Source organism: Aedes albopictus, chromosome 2 (genome assembly GCF_035046485.1).
Source record: "Aedes albopictus strain Foshan chromosome 2, AalbF5, whole genome shotgun sequence".
Lineage (NCBI taxonomy): Eukaryota > Metazoa > Arthropoda > Insecta > Diptera > Culicidae > Aedes > Aedes albopictus.
This window is the reverse complement of record NC_085137.1, coordinates 507,134,352-507,158,472: the sequence shown is the minus strand read 5'-3', so window position 1 is coordinate 507,158,472 and position 24,121 is coordinate 507,134,352. Positions and strand designations below refer to the sequence as shown.

Genomic DNA, 24,121 nt, shown 5'->3' with positions numbered 1-24,121 from the left:
TCGAAAATCATTCTGGGCTCCAGCGAATATTTTGGAGGGAAAATCCTGATGATCCGCTCCAAATCCTGGAGTTGACAACCGTTACCTACGGGACGGCTAGTGCGCCGTTTCTGGCCACTCGATCATTGTTGCAGCTTGCACGTGACGAGTGCCAACGTTTCCCAGTAGCATCCAAGGTAATAGAAGAAGATGTCTACATAGATGACGTGGTATCAGGGGCTGATACCATTGAGCAGGCCATTCAGCTTCGCTCGGATTTAACCGACATGTTAAATTCCGGAGGTTTCCCTGTGCATAAATGGTGTGCCAGCGACGCAGCCATCCTAGATACCGTTCCCGAGGAAGACCGCGAAAAGTATTTGGTGTTTGAAGATTCCGACGTGAACAAGGTTATTAAAACCCTTGGCCTGTTGTGGGATCCTGAGGAAGACGAATTTCGTTTCCATTGTAAGTTGTCGTTCCAACCGTTGTCCGTTCCAACGAAACGTGTCGTCCTCTCCGAAATTGCTCGTTTGTTCGATCCTTTGGGGCTTGTGGCCCCAGTTATAGTTCTCGCCAAGATAATTATGCAACAGTTGTGGAAGGATAAGCTAGGATGGGATGATCCGTTGCAAGGCGATAACCTCCAGTCTTGGCTTACGTTTAGAGAATCCCTGAAATATATTGACTCCGTCAAAATCCCACGCTTCGTTGGCTTGCTAAGCGTCGAGAGTGTTGAAGTACATGGGTTTGCCGACGCTTCCCTTCGTGCGTACGGAGCAGTCATTTACCTGAGGGTTATATCTGGTTCCGATGTAAAGGTTTCATTGCTCTGTAGTAAATCCAGAATTGCTCCATTGTCACCTTTAACGATTCCCAGATTAGAGTTATGTGGCGCTCTATTACTGTCCAGACTTGTTCCCAAATGCGTTGAGTCGTTGAAAATGGAAATTCAACGCGTCTGCTTGTGGTCTGACAGCAATATTGTCCTCGCCTGGTTGAAAAGGTTGCCCAACGATGTTTTTGTCCGCAATCGGGTGATGGAGATCAATTCAGCCACCGAAGGTTTTACTTGGTCTTACGTTCGTTCTGAAGATAACCCAGCCGATGTCGTGTCCAGGGGGCAGTTGCCACAAATTCTTGCCAGTAACAGTTTGTGGTGGAATGGACCGGCATTTTTTAGGCTGCCCCAGTATGAAGTTGTGATTCCAGATACACTTCCGGAATCCGAAGTGCCTGATAATACACCGATTGTGCCAATAGTCTCGGCGACGGTTGTTTCTCCTGACGTAACTTTCTTTGAAGCCTTCGGATCATTCCGAAAATTGCAGAGGGTGATTGCGTACGTCTTACGGTTTGCAAACAATTGCAGGGCAAGCCACGCCGATCGTGTGTTATCCAAACATTTGACAGTTCCTGAATTGCGTAAATCCATGATGACTATTATCGGAGTCGTCCAACGTCTTGAATTGTCGGACGAAATCAATCTGATTTCGTCAGGGAAAAAAAGTCGTCGTTTAGGTCCACTTGATCCCATATTGGTGGACGGTTTGTTAAGAGTAGGTGGTCGTTTGGAGAATTCTTACCTACCGTATGAAGCTCGCCACCAGGTTCTTCTTCCGAATAAGAGCCCAGTTTGTGAGCTTCTGATTCGGGACATGCATCTCGAAAACCTTCATCTTGGTCCTTCAGGGTTGATGTGTCTTATGCGTCAACGATTCTGGTTGATTAACGCTAAATCAACCATTCGGAAGGTTTTGCGGAGATGCGTGACTTGTTTCCGATCTCGTCCTCGCTGCCTACAGCCCATGATGGGTCGCCTTCCGGAGGCTCGTGTCGTTCCCTCCGCCCCGTTTTCTCGAACCGGCGTTGACTTTGCCGGACCGGTATTCGTGAAGGTTGGTCTCCGGAAGTCCGTTCGCGTGAAGGCCTACATCTGTATTTTTGTGTGTCTCGCTACCAAGGCCATTCATTTGGAGCTGGTTTCCGACCTATCGTCCGCAGCGTTCGTGGCTGCTCTCCACCGTTTCGTGAGCCGCAGAGGCTTAGTTGAAGAGTTACATTCCGATCACGGCACAAATTTCGTAGGTGCAAAATCGGACCTCCATGAACTGTTCCTGATGTTCAGAGATGATCAATCCAAGGGAAGGATTGATGAGTTCTGTTCTGCCCGTGAAATTGTCTGGAAAATCATCCCGCCTCGCTCACCCAATTTTGGTGGGTTGTGGGAGGCCGGGGTGAAGAGTACGAAAACCCATTTACGAAAGGTCTTATCTAACGCCTGTCTCACCTTCGAAGAATTCTGTACTGTACTGACGCAAATTGAAGCAGTACTTAATTCGCGTCCACTCTTCGCCAACTCGTCGGATACCCATGAACCGCCTGCTTTAACACCTGGCCATTTTTTTATTGGTCGAGAATTGGTCGCCATTCCCGAGCCGACGCTTGAAGATGTACCTGTCAACCGCTTGACCCGTTGGAAATACTTGCAGTCTCTTCGACAACACTTTTGGAAACGCTGGTCGAATGAGTATCTCAACACGCTCCAAGCTCGCTCTAAGTGGCATAACGGTTCTCCAAACGTTACTCCTGGGCTCATTGTGATTATTAAAGAAGACAACCTTCCACCGCAGTCATGGAAATTGGGCAGAATTGTGAAGGTTTACCCTGGCAAAGATTTAGTAGTAAGGGTAGTTGACGTTGAAACATCTACTGGGGTATACCGTCGTTCAGTATCCAGACTCGCACCACTTCCAATCGAAGACAACGATCAAGTTCTCGCATCTACAGATCCACAGTGAAACCCGGCGGGAGAATGTTCGGTTCCGAACGTTTATTTTTTTTTGTATTGTTTGTGTTTTGACCAATTTTTTGTTTTGTATGATCCACTCTGTATGTTAATGCCCAAAGAACCATCTTTCCCTTCATTCCCCTTCCCATTTGACCCATGTTCCCCCATTCATCGTAATTTGTCTTTTGAATGATAAGTTTGCCAATACCTTTCCCTAATTAGTCTTAAGAAAAGTAAAACCCTTCTAGAAGCTTCTCCCGTTTTCCAGATCAGTCATTTTTTGTTGTTTTTGTTTTATCTTTGCATTCCAACTGAAAGGGGAGGAGCCTATTTTGTACCAATCACTCACTCACACTACTTAATTTTCTAGTATATAAGTGACCCATGTAGCGCAAAGCGCATCAGTTTTATTTTGAACGTCATCGAATAAACATCGTCTACAAAGCGAAGCCAACCGGAGTTTTCCTTTCCCACCGAGAAGCCATCAGTCCTGCCTCCACTGACGAAGCGAAGCGACCGCTCGCTGCTGCCTACCTGCAAGATACAGTCCACCGCTCAACCGAGCAAATCCCGGAGAATTAGCGCTGTTCTTTCAGATCGCTCCACAACTCGACCCCACCAGTGGTAATCGATTGTGGATACCGGTTTGACTGCACACGGACAGACTAATACTCCAGAAGGTGCCAACCGAACAGTCGTTGCTGGAGCACCAACAAGGAATTTTCAGTGCCCCATCGGTCCGCTCCACGATCAGAGCTTTCCGGTAACCTGTAGTGGATACCGGACCGACTTGCACACGGGTTCAACTGAACTTTCCTGGCCTGTTGGTGTTAGCCAGTGGCAAATTTCGGCTGCCCTTCTTTGGTTCCGTTCCCCGTCCGGATCTGCCCACATTGTGCACCGCACAAATACTATTGAATAAATCTGTGGAGAAACATCTATTGATTCGCAAAGAAATACCTGAACGAATCTGTGAAGGAATCTTTGGAAAATTCTCTGAAGAAACTACTGGAAGAACTTATATATTTTATTTTAAGTATTTCTCTAAAATTCCGTGGATAGTTCTGAAGAAATTCCCGATCAAAGATGGGAAATGTCAAGGAATTTCATTAAAAAAATGTCATGACATTTTCAATATCCGCCACTTCCGGTCTGAGTTTCCGTCCACTTACATCACCTATCCATAATTATGATTAGGGATCCCCAGTTAGCCTAGTGGTAAGGCTTTGGATCGCCAAATCAGAGACGGTGAGTTCGATACTCGTTTTGGTCGGGAACTTTTCTCGACTTCCCTGGGCATAGTGCATCATTGTACTTGTCTCACAATATACAAATTTATTCAATGGCAGTCAAAGAAAGCCCATCAATTAATAACAGTGGAAGTTCTCAAAAAAACACTAAGTTGAAGAGAGGCAGGCCAAGTTCCAGTGGGATCATTGAGTCCGATAGAAGAAGAAGAATTGTGATAAGTTATCAAAAATCAATTTAGTCATCGATAATAATTTCTAACAAATATTAGCAAATTACCAAATAACATTTTTATGACATTTCCTATCCTCTGTTTCTTTAAATAAATTCCTAGAAGAATTTCTGGAATGATTCCAGGTTATAGTACCTTTTATATGGAAGCCTTGGAGAAATTTCCTGGGGAATCTATGAAGGAATTTAACAAAACAGGAACAAAAATACTGGAGGAGTTTCTGAAAACCAAAATTGAAAGCTTTGAAGATCAAATTCCCGGAGTAATTTCTGAAGAAACCCACAGATTTTTTTAGGACGAAACATGTAGGTGATTTCCTTGGACAAATTGATGGTGAAATCCTATTAGGTATTTTAGAAAGAATCTCCAGCAAAAAAATATTAAAAAACATCTGAAAAAATTTCAGTAGGAATCTTTGGGTCTTATTAAAGATTTTCTAGAGGATTTTTTGGAGATACATGGTGGATTCTCTAACAAAAATTCCGAAATAAATTATAGAGAAAATGCTGAAGCAATATACGGAAGAAGCCGACATTATTTGTCTGACATTTTTTTTGCTTTTTTCTACACCGTGCTTTTTAAATGGACGCTGGGTACCCGGGCACCCTGTCGGCCACATAAGGGTTAAAAAGAACCATGTCAGATTTTTTTAATAGCCCGTGGTGGATACATAGGAGAAATTTTTTTGATAATATTTGAATTCATTTCTGAAAAAATCCACAAAATATTTCTTTTATTCGGAGGGATTCCTGAGAAGGCCCATCGAGAGTCCGACGGCAAACTAATAAATCATACCAATAAGTGATTGGAGACAATGCCCGAAGCTCATGACAGTTTAAAAATTATTTCCTCTCCCGCTTTGACAACAATGTATGTGTTAGAAGTTCATGTAATCCTATCCGGAGGAAATTTGGATACATGCCGGGGCCCGTGGCGTAGTTGGTCACACGTTCGCTTCATATGCGGATGGTCATAGGTTTGATTCCCAGCCCCGGCACTTGCAATTTTTCGTCAGTTGCTCTTCACCGAGAGCGGCTGACATTGATCCTCTTCTGAGCCCCATGGCTCAAACGGACCCGGATACCTGGACATCGGCGAACTGCTACTCATAATGGACCCCCAATCGGACTGGAAAGGAACAACGGCCACCTATCATCCTTGTGCTCATCATTCTACCATGTAGAGTAGAAAAAAGTGAAAGCAGCAGAAAGGCAACCAGTTCGATAAAGTATAATAGAATACATCTAGGCTCTGTACAATACTGTAGGTACAACTGTCAATTGAAATCGCTCACGTAGTGCCCTAGTGGACAATAGAGCTGTAAATTAGGTTAAGTGATTAAGAATAAAAAAAAAAGAAACTTGGATTGTGAACAGAAACAAAACCATGTGTGACTATTGATTTGAGATCAGTTCTACGCCTATTAGCGACGAAGATAGTCAAGTGACTCTAAAGCTTGGGAGCGAATTGGGACTCGTGGGTTCGATTCTCACCGGATTACGTGGGTTTCTTTCATGATTCAAATCTCAATTTGTTCATCGAGCACATGTTTCTGTTGTGTATATGGATGTCAAAGCATTTTCAACATTGTAATTTCCACATGGCATGGTCAGGCAAAGCAAAATCAAGAAATTAACATTTCCAAAAGATATGCAAAATTGGAAAAGTTTTTAAAAGATTAATGTTTTAACAGTAACACCTGTTTATCTGTGCAACTAATACGTTTCTTCAACAAACAAAAACCTGATTTATGTTTTACAGTGCCATTATTACAAGCAGTCGCCTTGATGACTTCAGGGGTCTGGCATTTCCCTTTAGTGCGATATCCCTCCAACTGGATTCACGTAGATGAAGTGACAACAATTGTCCGCAGTAGTTGATACCTTACCTGACGTCCACCTCAAGCAAGCTGGATGACGCAGCTTATTGCATTGAAAACAAAAACACTACATGTACACTTTGAAGAGACTGAATAATCCTTAAGTGGCATAATTTATTAACAATAATGATGAGACATTGCTTTGTGTGAATTGTTTATCCTGTAGCCAGAAATTTGACAACATCATCTCCAAAGACACATATCTAGAATTATGAACTTTCAAAATATTCCAAAATGGTTTGCAGCTGGCCATTTGTGATAAGCAGTGCTCATTTGGAGAGTGTTATTACTCATCATACTTTTCAACCAAAAGTCACCCAGAAGCGATTTCAGAGACTGAATCAAAGCCGAACCTTCCGATGGATGTCAGCCTCATGGGATCGCAAAAGTTATGTTAGGAAAAAGTCCATCTCTACCATCGCAACGTACCAGCAACGTTTCTGCCCGCCATGCCAGTAGATATCTGTTTATGCGTTTGAAGCGTAAGGTGGCCACTCCGTCTGGTCCAACGAATGTACTCATAAGCAACAAGAGATGGAAATGCATTTTCCGACCGGCTTATTCCCACTGTATTTCGTATGAAGTCGCTCACGACGATGACGATGACGCCGCCCGGCACAGTCAGAGTCAGTGTCCGAACAAATAACCATGAATCCCGGGAAGGAATGTGATTTATTTCCAACTTGCAAAACTCATATGCAAACAACGACTGTTTCAAGGGGAATCCCATGCAGTCTCAGATGTGTGCTCTGTACTCATGCGAACTCTCGAAGGACTGGATTTGGATGAATTTATGGCATTCGTATGTACATTGGGGCTTGGACAACATAGCTGCTCCACCTCCAATAACGGCAGAAACACTCGAAATGGGATGTATTCTGCACTTGGATTAAATCGAATGGGAGTCGAGAGTGTGCAAGCCGACGACAACAGCGACGTTGCAAAACGGATATCAGACAGTTATAATGACGGTATCACCATGGCGCTCCTAGGCTGATTGTCGTTAGATCTTTCTAGTGGAAAATGCTTTCACTCAGATTGTTGCCACTAAAATGCAGCCATTGTGATTCAACTTTTTTACCATCAATTTTTTCGTTTTGTTTTTTTTTTCAGAATTGACTTTGACGATCCGTCGACGACCAAGCCTCCGAGCTTGGCCAAGTCGGCTGTTCTGCAGGCCCTGGAGGAGGACGAGCGCCAGCAGAGCCGGGCTAACAAAGGTAGGTCAGCACTGTGATTAAAAAACTTGTTTTAAATTTAAATATAAATAAATGTACCAATTGTTGCTAATCAAAAATTGCTCTACAGACTCGAGTTCCATACACGAAATTTATTATTTATGTGAATTGAGAAAACCTGGTGATTGAACAATTTCTAACAATTATGTTATGTGAGAATCGAACAATCATACCAAACATCTCTCCAAGAAAGTTATTTGCATCTTCTGGAAATGGTCAATTATTCCCTGTATTGAAATTTCACAGCACAGCATTCTGAAATGGTTCATAACTCAATTTACCAACTACAATCCAACTCGTTATCCATCGCATCGTTGTACCATTCTTCAAAAGTCATTCACAAAAAAAAAGAAGAAAGCACTGCCAGCAGACGGACGTCAGATTGATTGTCAGGGAAAACTTTTGGATGCAAAAAACTCACGTTTATCTTCTGTGCTGCGATTATCCGCTCGTTAATCAGCCAGTTGCTATATAGCTCTTTATGATGGCCGTCGTTGTCGTCGTCGGACGAAAGAAGACACAAACAATCTGATAACGTATTCGTACGTACTCTCCGTGTATCCCGCAGTCGTGGTGACTTCACCAATGATGATGACAGGGGACTGGCTGGAAAAAAAAGTTTAAATTACCCGGGATCAGTAGCAGCAGATATACAGCAGATAGGATATGCAATGGAAGCCACAGCCTCAGTGTCGCAGGCAGGATGGATCGCATTAATTCGTTTTCTCTCGCTTCAAGTTTGGAGCTGGAAGCCGACGACACTCATTTGTTTCAAATGTCACGACGAGAGAAATGATTTCCGTCAACTTTTTTTTTCTTATCTCGCGAGTTTGTGTCTTGTCAGTCATTCAATGTCAACAACATTTACGGTGCGATGATTATTGTGATAGTGGTTTTTCATCGACGCAATGAGCTATGCACATCATATAGGTATTGTAAAAAATGCGTTTTGGAAGTTTTATTTAGAAACTGTTCAGTGTTCATAAATCACGTAGAGGAGTTTAGAAGCACCTCAGACCACTTTATCCCTTTTTGTCTTTCTCGTACCGAAAGGATCTATGTTCACCCCAAAACGTAACTTTCCTGGGATTTCTTTACAAATTTCTACAGAAATTCCTTCAAAGATTCTTTCGTAAATCCTTGCACTGGTCTCTTCAAAAAAAATTCTAGAGATTAATTCAGAAATTCGTTCAGGAAGTCCACTAGAGAGGGGTATTAGAGGGTTAATGTGTCCAGTAACTTCTACGGGGATTCATCCAGGAAATCCTGCAGGATTTTCTCCTGGAGATACAGAAATTTCCTTCGGATATTTCACCGTATATTACCCCATAAGTTCGTCCGGCGTTTAAAAAAAGATACTGCATCGTCTTCAACCAGAGGCTGCACAGACTGAACGAACACTAACATATGACAACGGACAACACTCGAAACATCCAGTGGATCAGTGGAGAATTTCCCGTTTGACGAAAAGTTTTCCCCGACTGTAGCTGGAATCGAACCCACAGTCCGGAGCACACGACACGGCTAGACGACTGACGCCCCTATCCGCACGGCTACGAAGCTTTTCTTAAAAGCTAACTCCAAGAAATTCCTACGAATTCTTTGAAGAATTTATTTAGAAATGTTTCCTAAAAATTTATGCAGGAATTTCTTCAGAAATATGTCTACAAATTGCTTCAGGAGTACTTTCGGAAATGCTTTCTGGCGATTCCTTCATAAAATCAAAAGTTTGAAATACCTCCTGGAATTTCCCCGCGGATATCTTTGGAAAATCTTATAAAGACTCGTTGAGGAATTTTATTCAAGGATTTCTTTAGGTATTTTCTCAAAGCTTACCTATTAAATTTTCAGATAATTCCACCCAAGGCTTTTCCGGGGAATTTATCTAGATAATTTTCCAGGAAGATCTTCGAATTTCCTGCTGGAATTTTTGTAAAACTTCTAAAGGGTTTTTTTAAATATATTTCTCTTGATATTTATTCTAAAGTTCTTCATGAGATTTTGCGAAAATTTTACTGTAGATTTCTTGAAAAATAACTTCAGATTTTTTTTTCAAAAATTCCCCCTCAGATTTCTCCTGATATTCCGTCAGGAATTCATTCAAGAATATCTTCAGAGCTTAAGGAATTTCTCCAGGAAGTTCAATGCGGGATTTCATCAACAGCTCTGTCATGAAGTTTTTCAGAAATTCGTTTAAAAAATTCTCAAAAAAATCTTACAAAGATTTTATTTCGGAAATTATTCTAAGGGTTCCACTATGAATTCAATGAGAAATTCCCACACGAATTAGTTTTGGAAATTGCTCCTGTGTTCATCCACACTGCACAAAAATACCTGGAAAAAATCTATAAAGAATCTCTGCTATAAATTCCAAACAAATTCCAGGATCATTGTCTGCAGGAATCCCTTCTTAAAAAACTCATTGATATAACTTCAGAGTTTTCTAGAAGAAAGTCTTGAGAAATTTCTGGAGCGATTCTTAGACAAATTCTGGATAAGAACCTGAAGAAACACCTGATGATACCACCTTTATTCATGTTGAAAGGAGTCCTGCAGATACCCGTGAAGAAGTTTTTCATTCTGAAGGAATCTATTACAAATGTCTGCCAACACTCTTGCAGAAATTGCAGACAAAGGTACTGGTGGAATTTTTGCATAAATCCATCAATAAATTTCTTTGGGATCCCTGGAGGAATTTCTGAAGGAATTATCAGAAACACTCCTGGAGATATTCACAGAAAAAATTGTCTTGCAATTTCTTCAGGGATAATCGCTGAAAATCTCTGAAGGAATGTTACTGAAGAAAATCCTGCAGAAACAATAAACATCCTGGAAAAAAGTTTAAGAGAACTTCTGTTTGAATTTCTGAACATTTTTTTTAAGAATCTTAAAACAACATGAGAACCCTCTGCAGGTATTAAATTCTTTGATAAATGTCAACGAATAGTAATTTCTGTAGAAATTGCTGAGAGAGTCTTTGAGAAATTTCTAAAACAGCGCCGGAAAAAATATTAAAGTACACTTGAATTAAGGTCTGAACTTAGGTCAGAATAAACCCTAAGCAATCCATGGAGAAACTTCTGAAAAAATCTCTGGAGGGACTTTAAGAATCTCTTGAAAATTTTCTAATGAAAATTTTAAATGAATGCCTGAGCAAATCTCTTAATATATGGTATATGAACTAACGAAACTCTGGAGAAATTTCAACAATAGTTCCTGAGAGGGTTCCGGGAAAACATCTGCATTTCTAAAGGAAACCTCTAGAGAAATTTTTTAATAAATCCCTGAAATAATCCGCGAATCTCTGCCAATTTTTTCCTGGAATTGCATTTTTTGAAGAGCAACTCCTTGAGGAACCTTGGAGTAATTTCTAAAATCATTGTAAACTTTCCAAAAGAATTGTGTTGGAAAATTCTTACAAAAATTTTTGCAGAAACATTTGAATGAATACATGCACAAATTTCCGTGGCAACTCTTGAAGGAATTTCCTAAATAATCGCCAAAGGAATCCTAGGAAAATTTTTTGAACAAATCTTGCTTGAATCATTCAAGGAAATCCTGCGATAATCTTGTTTCTATAAAAAATCGTGAAAAATATAAATCTTGAAGGAACCCCTAAAAGAATTTTTGGCGGTATGCCTGGAGAATCATGGAGAAAATTCATGAGCAGTACAGGGGAAAAAATATTGCTGAACTCACAGAATATTTTTTTTTTTGGTTTTTATTTCTGTGTATTTTAACTAATGCTAATTCTACACTTTGAACTCACAGAAGTAATACCTGCAAGAATGCCCTTCCCGTTATAGTTATCGCACAAAAAAAATCATTTATTTGAAGTCATTCCTGCGGGAGTTTACCAATATAGAGGGGCGCTAAAATTTGAGAATCTTGAATACCTACCCAGTTCTAATTTTACCATAACAGCACTGCCACTGTGTGTTCTATTAGGGAATCCTTTACTCGGCAATTTATTTGAGAATGTCGCGCGCAGTTTCTTTAAGAATCCTTTCGGTAATGCATTTGGTAATTATTTCTGCAAAATATTTGGAACATGATTTGGTTATTCCTTCAAAAAATTCCTGCAAGGTTTCCTTTGGGATTTTTTTAAATAAATTCTTTGGCAATTGCTCTGTATTTTTTTTTCAGTAATGCATTTGGAATTTGTTCCTCAATTTCTCTGGAAATTGCTAGGACAAACCAATTTTTTGAAATTTCTGTTGAAGATTTCAAAAACAATTCTTCTTGTGTTGTCCGTTGTCTAGTGTAAGTAATGTGTACAGTCTGTGCAACCTCTGGCTGAAGACGGTGTGAATTGTCTTTTAAAAATTTCCTATTTTTGCATTTTTTTTTGTAAACTCTATAGGAAACATCATTGTCAATTCACATACAAATTCATTCAGCTACTCATTTCGAAATGACTTGATCATTTTTTTTAATAAATGTCATCCATATTTCTTTCGGCATATTATTTGGGAATTATTTGGGCTAATCCTATAAAACTAACTTTGAAAGCTGAGGAATTTTCATTGGGAATTGCTGAAATAATTTGCTCAGGATTATCCGATGGATTGCCAAAAAAAAAATGATATTTCCGAATAAATTTCCTCAGGAATTCGCAAAGGAATAATTCCAAAAAAATGCCTGAGGAATTCCTAAAGAATCTCAAAAGGAAGAGAATATTAGCAAAGCAATTATCGACAGAAGTTTCTTATTTCAAAGATATTTCCAAAGAAAGGAAGAAACTGCTATAATAATTACCAAAGCAATACCTAAATAACTTACGAAAGCATTTCTAAGCGAATTAACCAACCAAAGTCGTAGACATTTCCGAAAGAACTCGCAACGAAATTTCCAAAGTAATTTTCAAAGAATATGGCGAAGAATATTCGAAATAAAAAATCGAAAAGATTTGTTTGAGGAATTTCCAATGGAATTTCGGAACCATTGTCCAAAAACAATGCCGGTAAATCCCAAAACTTTCCTCAAAGGAATTTACGAAACAAAATTAACATAATCCAAAAAAATTGTCTCAAGGAAACTTGCTGAAGGAATGCTCACAGAAACTGCCAAAATAATTGCAGCTACAATGTTTAAAAAGACGAAGGAATTTTCAAATTGATTACCGTAGAAGTTTCCCAAAAAATAAATTAACAATGAAATTTTCAATTTCCACTTTGTTCATGATATTCTTTAATATATTCCCAAAGAGAGTGCCACAGGAATTCCAAAGAATGCATAACTGAAGAATTTACAAAAAATATCTCAAGAACTCTCATTGGAATTAATCAAAGAGTTAGTCAAGGAGAGGAGCTTCTAAAAAGTGTTGGAAGATTTTTAAAAGGAGTTACTCATACATTGCTGAAGGAATACCGAATGATATTGATGAAGAAATCCTCAAAGAAATTAACGAAAAAATTGCCAGAGGAATTTCAAGAAGAGTTGCCGAAGAAATTTCCAAAGAAATTGCAAAGAAATTCCCACAGAGTCACTGCCACGTAAGTTTCCAAAATCATTTTCGAAGGAAGTCCCAGAGGAAAAGCTGGAGAAAAGAAAAAAGATATCTAGAGAATTCTTACAAATAAAATACCAAAAGCATTTCTGAAGAAACTTAAAAAAAGTGTATGAGAAATTATCAAAGTGATTGGTGAAAAACTAACGAAAATAATCCAAAAGACTTGGTGATCAAATTTTCAAAATAAGTGCCGAATAAACATCTTATGATATTTTTAAGGCAATTCTCAAATTGATTGCCGCAAAAGTTTGCAAAGTCATTTCCGAGAGAATTTACAAAATATTTGCCTTGAAATGTTTTGATAAAATTGAGATTTAATGCAGTTTAAATTTCCAAAAGCACTACTGAGGGATTCCCCAATATAATTGCCAGGGGAATCCCCTAATAAAATGCTCAACAAGCTTCAAATGATCTTCCAAACAAATTGCCGAGAAAATTCCCAAAAATAAATACCGGAAGAATTTTCAGAGATATTGTCGGAAGAAATAGCTAATAAACTGTCAATGAAATGACTAGAAGAAGAAAATTTCCTAAGGAATGCTAAAACATCATAAAAGTGTTTCAAATAATCGAAATACAAAATTTTGTATACATGATATTTTCCAAGCATTTAAGTGTTGAATTAACGAATTATCTGAATACATTTTCTGCTTCAGTGAATTGTAGTGTAGCCGAATTATAACTCGAAAACGATTCGGATTGAAACAATATCATCGGAAAGGCTGAGGACATTTCAAGGACTAATAGAAAAATACACTGAGAGTGATATGCATCGCGAATCTATGTTAGATGTCATATTATTTCAGTTTTTTTTTCAAAAACTTTACCCTTCGATTTGTTTCCTGTAGAAAGCTGATTTCCAGTCTCAAAATTTGTCAAGTAAGTACTTCTAACTATTTTTTCTCGATTTTTGATTAAAAAGACAAAAAAATTGCGCATTGTTCTATGTTATTCTAAAAAAAAACAACTACTTTTCTTCCTCCAGTCACAAAAATAACACCATTCTAGTTTTTAAAAAGTTTATAAATATATTTCTTCACTTGTATGGTGGCAAGTAATATTATTTATAATTGCTCCAACCCGTTAAATCGTTTTTTTATAAACTATTATTTTTGAAAAAATAATCTAATCGTTCATTCAAAACAGATAGCGGCAATTTACACGCAAAAAAGGACGTTTTTTCAAATGCTCTTTAGTCAGAAACAACCTTTATATCTCTAGATCATAGCTTCCCAACCTTCGTTTCGCGACCCCCCAGCCGCTTGCAGGCACACTTCGATTGTTTTACGAAAAGTGCGGTGACGACAGACTGGGGGGTCGCGAGAGCCAAGGGGCTGTCCATTTATTACGTAAGGCGATTTTCACGATTTTCCGACACCACCACCCCCCCTTGTAAGATTTTTTGTATGAGAACCCAAATCTTTTTGTATGGCACGTAAGATTTTTCAAACCCCCCCTCCCCCCATAAAACCTTACGTAATTAATGGACAGCCCCCAAGGTTGGGAGCGTGGCTCTAGATTGATCAATTTTAACCCTCTAATACCCAATTTTTTCATTTTGATCTAAATATCATTTTTCTTCATCTAAAATCAATTTAAACATGTTTTGGAAGATGATTCTTTTTATTTCTCGATTTCGTGAATTATAGTTTTTAATTTTTCTAATTTTTATTTTTGAACATCCCCACACTTTTATATTTTTCCTGGAAGCCTATTTGGAATACGGATTTTTTTTTGATGAAAACATTTTGAGATTTTATGATAATTGATTATTATTGAAATATTTTTATTTTATTTTTTTTTTCATAGAAAATTTTACTTTCCTTGTAACTTTAAGGAAAGTAATTTTAGAGTGTATTCGATTCCCTTAAACTATTAAACTCGGGTAGAATGATTTGGGAAAATTTTAAAATATGTTGATTTTAGCGATTTAATACAAAATAAACAATGACTTCTAAAAGGTGACTAAAACATCAATTTTTCAATGATTTTTAAAAAATGTAAATACGCTTTAAAATATACCAAAAACCATTTTGAGATATACAAAATAGTCCTAAATATCAGCCAAAAATATAAAAAAAAATGATTTCCACGAAACAAAAATTACAAAAATGCTCAAACTATACCCCGTCTAAAGGGGGGGGTTTTGTATTAGATGGTTAAAGCTGCATCAAACTGTCTTCAGCGAACTTGCTCAAAATTCATATCTACAACTTTGCTGAAGAATGTATGTAGTTAGTTGTTCTTGCAAATAGAAAAGTTTTTTTTTAATATGGACCAATCTAATTTTCATGTACACTGAAAAGAGGGCCATCAGAACTCATCAGAAACAACTTTGTAGAAGACTGTATTTGTCTAATGGGCATTTTTTTTAATATCGTACTTTTTCCACAGACAGGACTCATGGATATATGAACAAAACAAATTGAGGAAAATTCAGGGTCGCCTATTTTCCCGGAAAACTCAGGTGAAAGTTTTTTGTTTTTCTCTGACACTACTTACTTTGAAAAATCATAACTCAAGAACGAAGCATCGTAGAAACTAAGTTTTTTAATGAAAGCACATTTTTTCAGGAATCCAAAAAAAATATGAAGTGGAAAAAGTTTTCCACAAAATTTTCCACGGTTGAGAAAATTCATAAAGAAAATCCGGAAAACTATGTCCGAACTCGTGGAAAATTTTCAAAAAAATATTTTTGGGAATGTTATAAAATTACTTGACCGCTTTGGTCGCTGAAATTTTTGGAATTTACTTTTTTCTCGTTTCTGAGTTATGGTTAAATACATATGTGAAAATGACCATGCAAGCCTATATTATGTGCTCATTTTTCACAACAATTGTTAAAACTCAGAAACGAAAATTAAGTGCATTCCAAAAATTTCAGCGATCAAAGCTTATGAAATTACCTTCTCAAAAATATATTTTTTTTTTTTAATTTTCCACGAGTTCGGATATAGCTTTTCCGGCTTTTCTTTATGAATTTTCTCAAGGGTGAAAAATATTGTGGTAAACTTTTTCCATTTCATATTTTTTAGGATTCCTGAGAAAATTTTCTTTCATTTTTTTTTAACTTTGTTTCTACGATGCTTTGTTTTTAAGTTATGATTTTTCAAAGAAAAGGCTTTTATGGCACATTTGGACAATTTTCAATAAAATTGGCCATAACTCAAAAACGAAAAAAAAGGGCATTCCAAAAATTTCAGCGATTAAAGCTTATAAAATAACCTTCACAAAAATATTTTTTCTAACATTTTCCACAAGTTCGGGCATAGTTTTTCCGGCTTTTCTTTACGAATTTTCTCAACTGTGGAAAATTTTGTGGGAAACTTTTTCCAGTTCATATTTTTTTTTTTGGATTTCTGAGAAAATTTGCTTTCATTTTCTTAAAAAAAAACTTTGTTTCTACGATGCTTCGTTCTTGAGTTATGATTTTTCAAAGTAAGTAGTGTCAGGGGAAAGCAAAAAAAATCCACCTGAATTTTCCTCGATTTTTTTTTGTTCATATATCCATGAGCCCTGCCTGTGGAAAAAAGTTTCATGAAAATCTGAGACCCTTCGGCCCAAACCCGTAGGGTAATAAAAAAAATCCCCTAATACATCATTTGAAGGCGCCATAAGTATCTGACTTTTGGATAACAGTGGTCATCCGACTCTATTTGTTCAGCATTTTACCTGAAGTTTTGTCCAATGAACTGCGCATATCGTTTTTTTTTTTGTTTAACCGTTATGTGGCCGGCAAACTTTTTGCTTTTTTCTACACTGTGTATTTTAAATAGGTGCTGGGTACCCGGGTACCCTGCCGGCCACATAAGGGTTAAGATTATTTTTAATCAATACGTTTCGATTAAATGGCGTGTAGTGAATTCCCGATCATCGAATCCATCAAATCAAAACCTTGTGAATTTCTCTCTTTTCATATAACAGACATAAAGATACATATATACAATTCTATTCTATGCATAGTAAAGCCGAGAAAAAGACGGGTCATTGTAAGGAAAAAATGCAAAGAAAAATCCTTTTCTCCGACTATTGATTGATTCATTTGTTGACAATGAATTAGCCAGAACAACATCCGATTGACGTGTTTTCTATCTTTCTTTGGATAACCAGCCAACGACAGCAAAACCAACCAGCCTCACAGAACCATATCAATGCCAACATTTAGTTCCAGCCGCAAATTTCGAACGACGAGGACATTCGCAATAAAATACAGACAATCAAAATATTTTGAAATTTATTTGATTGCGAATAAATACTATCATGAGGTTGGGACGGACGACGATAATGATGACCCGTGCACGTTTGGCCACCAGACAACATTTCGCGCGCTATCAATGGAATGACGAGGAGATATTGCTTTTGGCATTATTATTATTATTATCGGACGGACGCTAATGGTCATCAATGTCGTCGTTTTGGCGTCTCATCGCAGGCAGAAAGCATAGTGAAGTGGCTGCTCTATGATTGGGACATGATGCTGACAGAGGAAGCACATTGACAGGTTTCTGGTAGCGACCGGAAGTGGAAATCTGGGGAGTAGTCTGAGGAAAGTGATGCCGTTTGATGAGCTATCGATGAGAATTTTTAGGCACCTGGTTGCGGCGGTTGGTGTGATAGCTAATTGATGGAAATTTAATCGCACTAATAGACCCGGTGAGCTTGCGGGTACATGAAGCGGTGAACGGTCATTTGTGTGGCGCTCTTTTCTAGTAGAAATAATAGTCGGTGAAACGGGTGTTTTATTAGTGCTATTCAAGTGTGGAAACTGAACTTAAAAATATTCCGCTTACTGCATTGAGCATGGAATGTACAGAGCCAATTTACATATGTAGTTTCCATTATGGAATGATTTATGTCTCATGGTATGAAACACTGGTAGTTCGACGCCATTTATAGTTTGAGTTAACCTACACAATTGTACAGTGGTTTTTCGGTTTTATCACGCTCAAAAAAAATTTTACCGTGATATAAACGCAACCGTGAATTTGGCGAAACGAGAAATAAATGTAATTTTTTTTTTATAAAATTGTTCAGCTGCAAAATATAAAAGTCGTAGCTTATATTTATTAACTGTTTTGGTGGACTGGACAATGCTGTATTAATTTTATTTTGATTTCGGAATGTTTTAAAACAAGTGTGATAAAAACGAAATGAAAATCGTGATAAAACCGAACAGAAAACCGTGAATTTGAGCGAGTAGTGATTAAAACGACTAGTGATAAAACCGAAACGCCACTGTAATTCTAAATGACATCGTCAAAAGACTACAGATAATACCCCTGTTTTGCATATTCGACAACTAGGGACGTTTTTTTGAATTGCATGCATCCGTCACTAGTACTCTTTAAAAACTCCCCAGAAAAAAAAATCCTTAATTATGTGCTCAATCATGCAATTTATTCCACTCTGCCTCGCCCGTCTTTGGCATGTTAATTTACGAATCCCATCAAGTCTCGCTCCCAAAGCTTCCCCGGAAAAGGGGTTCCGAAAATTTAATCGATTTGCCTAACTTTGTCCCCTCGAATGACGACGACGGCAACAAAGGTGATCAAAACTCTTCCGGAAGATTTAATCAATCACTCTTCTATGCGCGTTGGCAGTCAGTCAGTCAGTCAGTCAGTTGTCGCACGCACTACCACTCTGGATGGAGGCTGGGGCCAGTCAGTCAGTGGGCCACTGCACGCGCACACCAAAGGCTAACTGGGTGTGAAGCCAACCGAAACGCAGTCCCGCCCCACGACGACCCTCATCAATATCAGAAACAATAGAGGACTATTCGTCAAAATTGACTGCCGGGTCTGGTAGCGCGCGGGTGATTGTGGAAATAAAATGAGAAGAAAAATAATAGATGAACTGTTGTCCCAGCGCGGGCGGCGGGTCCCCAGTGTTGAACCCTCGTCAAAACTCCCGGAATATATTGGGCGTGTAGTTTGGGATTTGACTCGCAGGAGTTTGGTTTTTGGTCATCTGGGGTGGCCAGCTGCTGCTGCTTAGGACAAGTTTGCAAACAAGGGTATGGATTGAGGTTTTGTGGTCGTTTTTTGCTGCTGATATGATTCGGTCTCAAAGATGTGTTGTTTTTAAATGTGTTTTTAAGGGTCGAAACGTGGTTTACTGTGTTGTCCGAAGTATACTACTTATTACTTTAAGTCCTGAGCGCCCATGGTGGTGCAGAGGGCCGAATTGAAAGATCTCCATCCTGGGCGATTGATAGCCATCACCTTGACCTGTGACCAACCAGGTCAAATTTCTGTCGATTTGCTTGATTTCGTTGTTGAGGCTGCGCGGCCATGAGCCTCTGCATCTGCCTCTACAGCGATGCCCTGCTGGGTTCCAATCTTACCCTTATTTGCAGATTTCCTTCCCGCTCTTGTACATATAGAGTGTGGCCGACCCAAATCCACTTTCGCTCTGGAATTTCTGTCGCTAGCGGCTTTTGATGACATCGACGATGGAGCCACTAAACAACATTCCTATGGTCGCTTAACCCTTCATCTCTCCGGAACCATCAAGAGGGACTAGTGCACATCACACCCTCAAGGTTATCTGCGTAGCCAACAGCAACGAACTTCGATGGCTCGCTTTGGAGAGTCCATCACGATAAAATGCTGGCGCTTAGCCAGTTTCCCGACTGGTCCTCACCAGTCCTTTTGTCCTCGGAAAGCGGGCAGGGTTAACTTCATGCTCGCACCCAACTGTTTCCAAGAACTGATGCCCACGTACAACCAGTTCTGGCCAGATGAAGGAAAGGGTATCACTACCCTTCAGGCCCTATCAGCTGCACCAGAAGGTAGCTGACAGTAGGGTCTGCACCTGCCCCGGCCTTTATCGGGGACCCCTCTCCAACCGCAGGTTCAGATCTGACCCAGTAGACCGACGCCACGACTGCAACGCTACCAGGACTTCCTTTCCGCGGCCACTTAATCGCTGTAGGGGTCGATTTTGACCGCAAGGCACCGGTATGACCTACGAAGCCGACTCCGAATCCCTGGACCACCGCTTGCGCCGCATCTGAACTAGCCATTCTCCGAGTCCACGCGCTACCGACGATGTGGATGATAGCCGTTGAAACGGCGTTCTCGCCCAACTCATCCCTACACATCGTGTTCCGGTTTTTTCTTCTAAACCAGCACAAACAGGGCATTCGGGAGAACCTGCATGCCCGAAACGGTGTAGATACTATCGGAAGCAATCATGGCCTGAATGGACCTGTGTCAGGTGGAATGTTACTTCCCCATGGCGCCTATTAATCCAACTCTCTACCATCGGTATCAACCTATGGGTCCACTTTCCTTTGTCATTCGTCATTCGTTACGCCACGGTGTGTCTGGTGGACAACATTATTTAAAAAAACCCTAATTAATCAACCTAGCGGTGATGGTGCCTTTCTCGTGCCTTCGAAAACACATTTCAACACAACTCAAGTGACATGTTGATGAATATCGTACTTTCATACGTTTAACAGAAATCCATTTCATGGCATCATAGATCATATCATTTATCTGGTTTTTGATTTTTGAGCCTCGAACTCTTAAACAACACCCGCAATCTTGAATTTTGAGCCGCCATTTAGGATTTATGTCCAGCAGCTAGGAAATTCTGGTCGCTATTTTTGGACTCCAGACTTCTTCCCCATATCAGATACACCCATATTGAATGGTTTTAGAGCGTAAACCTCCATTAAACAGCTGCCGTCTTGAAGTTTTTGCCGCCATCTTGAATTTTAAGACGCCTTATAGCCATATAGTGAACATATAGCCTTTCAGTACACTTCGGTGCACAAGAAAGGCAAAACAATATTTTCGAGCTTAAATTCTGTAGAAAACTAAGATATTTAACTAAACCATTAGATTATGTTGTTTTTTATAGAAAATTAAATAAACTTTCGAATGAGGGTTAAAAAGCTGCGATAAGTTTGGCCTTTTTCAAGTTATAGCCAGTTTGAGCAAGCAAAGTCAAAAACATCTAAAGTTAATTACTATGTAACGGTTGAGATTTGACCATATGCGTACACATCACTCCTTAAAAAGTTTGCATTCACCCATCGGGACCCCCCGGAACCGGTTCCGGAACACTACTGATAGTGTTTTCCTGCTAACCGTTCAACAGGTTATCGAAAATGCCGCTGTTTGTTGTGTCGCATGACTGAGTTATGTTCAATTTTATATGTGGTCACTTCCGGCGGAACACCCAGAACCGGTTCCGGAACACTACCAGTTCATTTATGATCTGATACTGTTTTCCTGCTAACCGTTCATCACGTTATCAAAAATGCCGCTGTCGCATGCATGGGCTTGGTTCTCTTTTATATTTGACCACTTCCGGCGGGACATCCGGAACCGGTTCCGGGAAACTACCGGTTCTGATATGGTCTGAGACTATTTTCCTGCTTACCGTTCATCAGATTATCGAAAATGCAGTGGTTTGATGTGTCGCTTGCATGGGTATGGTTCTCTTTTGTGTATGGCCACTTCCGGCGGGACATTTGGAACCGATTCCGGAACACTACCGGTTCAGATATGGTCTGAGACTATTTTCCTGCTTACCGATCATCAGGTTATCGAAAATGCCACGGTTTGATGTGTCGCACCCATGGGTTTGGTTCTCTTTTATATTTGGCCACTTCCGGTGGGACATCCGGAACCGGTTCCGGAACACTACCGGTTCAGATATGATCTGATACTATTTTCCTGCTAGCTGTTCATCAGGTTACCGAAAATGCCGCTATTTGATGTGTCACGTGCATGGGTTTAAATCCCTTTTATATTTGGCAACTTCCGGCGAGGCATCCGGAACCGGTTCTAGAACACTACCGGTTCTGATATAGTCTGAGACTATTTTCCTACTTACCGTTCATCAGATTATCGAAAATCCCGTGGTTTGATGTGTCGCATGCATGGGTTTGATTCTCTTTTATATTTGGCCACTTCCGGCGGGACATCCGGAACCGGTTCCGGAACACTACCGGTTCAGATATGGTCTGAGACTATTTTCCTGCTTTCCATTTATCAGATGATCGAAAATGCCGTGGTTTGATATTTCGCATGCATGGGTTTGTTGCATTTTCATGTCTGGTCCCTCCCAGAGGTACCGATCCGGAACACCTAAATGGCCATAACTCCGGAACGGCTGGACTTATCCGAACCATTTTCAATAGGAAACAATGGGACTATATGCCGCGTCGAATGAACCGTCGGTCATTAAAATCGGTTGAGGTTTACTGCCAAAAAGTGATGTGAGTTTTTTGTACACACACATACACACACACACACATACACACACACACACATACACACACACAGACATCACCTCAATTCGTCGAGCTGAGTCGATTGGTATATGTGACTCGACTCTCCGGGCCTTCTATCAAAAAGTCATTTTTGGAGTGAACATATAGCCTTTCCAGTACACTTAGTGTACGAGAAAGGCAAAAATCGGTATCGCTAAAATACCCAGCAAACGAAAGCTAAGGGTCCCACCTTTCATTTGAGACTTAAATGAGAAAGTTCTATCGGCGGTTCTAGAACATTTTTTTTTTTGAAATAGTGTGATTTTTTTTTTGTATTTTCTAGAAGTACTAAGTAATAACGAAAACCAGTTTGTCCATTGCCATCATGGCTTTCCGACCGAAGATTTTTTATATGATGTTAATTATACTTTCCACAAAAGCATAATAGTCCCATGTTAATAAAAAAAACAGTAAACAGTAGTCAGTTTTGTGGTTATGGGCAGTAGTGCTTAAAAAATTGTAATAGTTTCAAGCAGGTGGAGATGATGAGTTCAAATTTCAATGTACATGTGTACCGCGTCATGCTCTAATACTCGTAATTATTATTAAATCACCATGTTCATCCTTATAGCATGCATTTGACAAAAATTACAATTATTTAAAGAATTTTACTATTTTTTCTATTGAGCAATGCACGATATAGCACAGACAAACAAGGATGTTTTCGATCACCTGGCAATCATTCGACTCATTTGTCAATAACTCAGTTCAGAAACCTAAAATTGAAATGTTGGGTTCTGCAAAGTTGTAGATTAGTGCTGTTCCCACAATTATCACTAAGGACGCCATATTCAAGCTCTGATATTCTCGTCGTAAAAGTGTTAGTACCACCTACTCATACAAAACGATCGGATTTTTCGATCGTTTAGTATGAGTAGGTATACTAGCGCCGTCATTAACATAATCGTCATCATTGAAAAATTTAAAACGGTTTTCTCGTCCAATACTGATATTTTCGTATTAGAAATGTACAGTGTCGGACAAAACAATAAGACCACCAGCCATTTTTCATACAAAATGGCCAAGTTTGACGATGTGATGCTCGGTTTCTAGTGAACCGATTTGGTTCAAATTTTGTCAGTCGCCATGGAGTTACGTGAATTTTGATTTGTATTTAATTAATTGAGTTCTGTTCACCACATCAAAAGATACAGATATACGAAACGACAAAATAATAGGACCACTTTCAGATTGCTATTATCGAATAATATATGAGAGTATCTGATACTTGATGATTGATTAACAAGTACTAAAATTAAGGATGCCATTTAAACTTTTGGATATTTTCATTGAATTGACCACAAAAAATTATCATAAAAATCTGGTGTTATAATTTTGTCGCACCGTATATCTGTAACTTTGGAAGTAGTGAACAGAACTCAATCAATTTAATACAAATCAAAATACCCGTAATTCCATGTCAGCTGTCAAAATTTCAGCCAAATCGGTCAACTAGAAACCGAGTACCATATTGTCAAACTTGGCCATTTTGTATGAAATAGGACCGGTGGTCTTATTATTTTGTCCGACACTGTATATACTGTACTGCTGCAGGAGAATGGAGTACAGTGATTACATTTTCTATGCAAACATGAAATCTCCCTTTTGCATCTTTAGCAGAACTGCAAAGAGCATCATCTTTTTGCATCATCGGTAGTAGTGCTAGGTCTGCCGCGTTTGCTCTTAAATTAAGGAGAAACTGTAGTTCTTGCAGCACTACATATTTCACAATTACAGCAAATATCGATACTCCGCGTAGAAGATTCAAATTATATTTATACTTAAATAGAGTAATTCTAAAGGTTATGATCTCATCATTGAACGAATAAACTTTAAATGAGTAATTGCGATATATAATCGTAGGATAATACCAACTTCTATATCTGGTATATTTCAGAAAATGTTCTGTCGGTAATCTGGACAACGAGAGACACAGATCAATAATACACTCAA

At 39.1% G+C, this 24,121-nt stretch overlaps 1 protein-coding gene across 1 annotated transcript in view; it reads left to right on the top strand.

Moving 5' to 3' along the window:
• LOC109413053 (uncharacterized) overlaps positions 1 to 24,121 on the top strand; it is a 554,573-nt gene that overhangs the window by 226,332 nt on the left and 304,120 nt on the right. Inside the window, exon 3 of the mRNA XM_062854506.1 lies at positions 7,243 to 7,349. Coding sequence (XP_062710490.1) covers positions 7,243 to 7,349 — 107 coding nt within the window. The remainder of the gene's footprint in view (positions 1 to 7,242; positions 7,350 to 24,121) is intronic.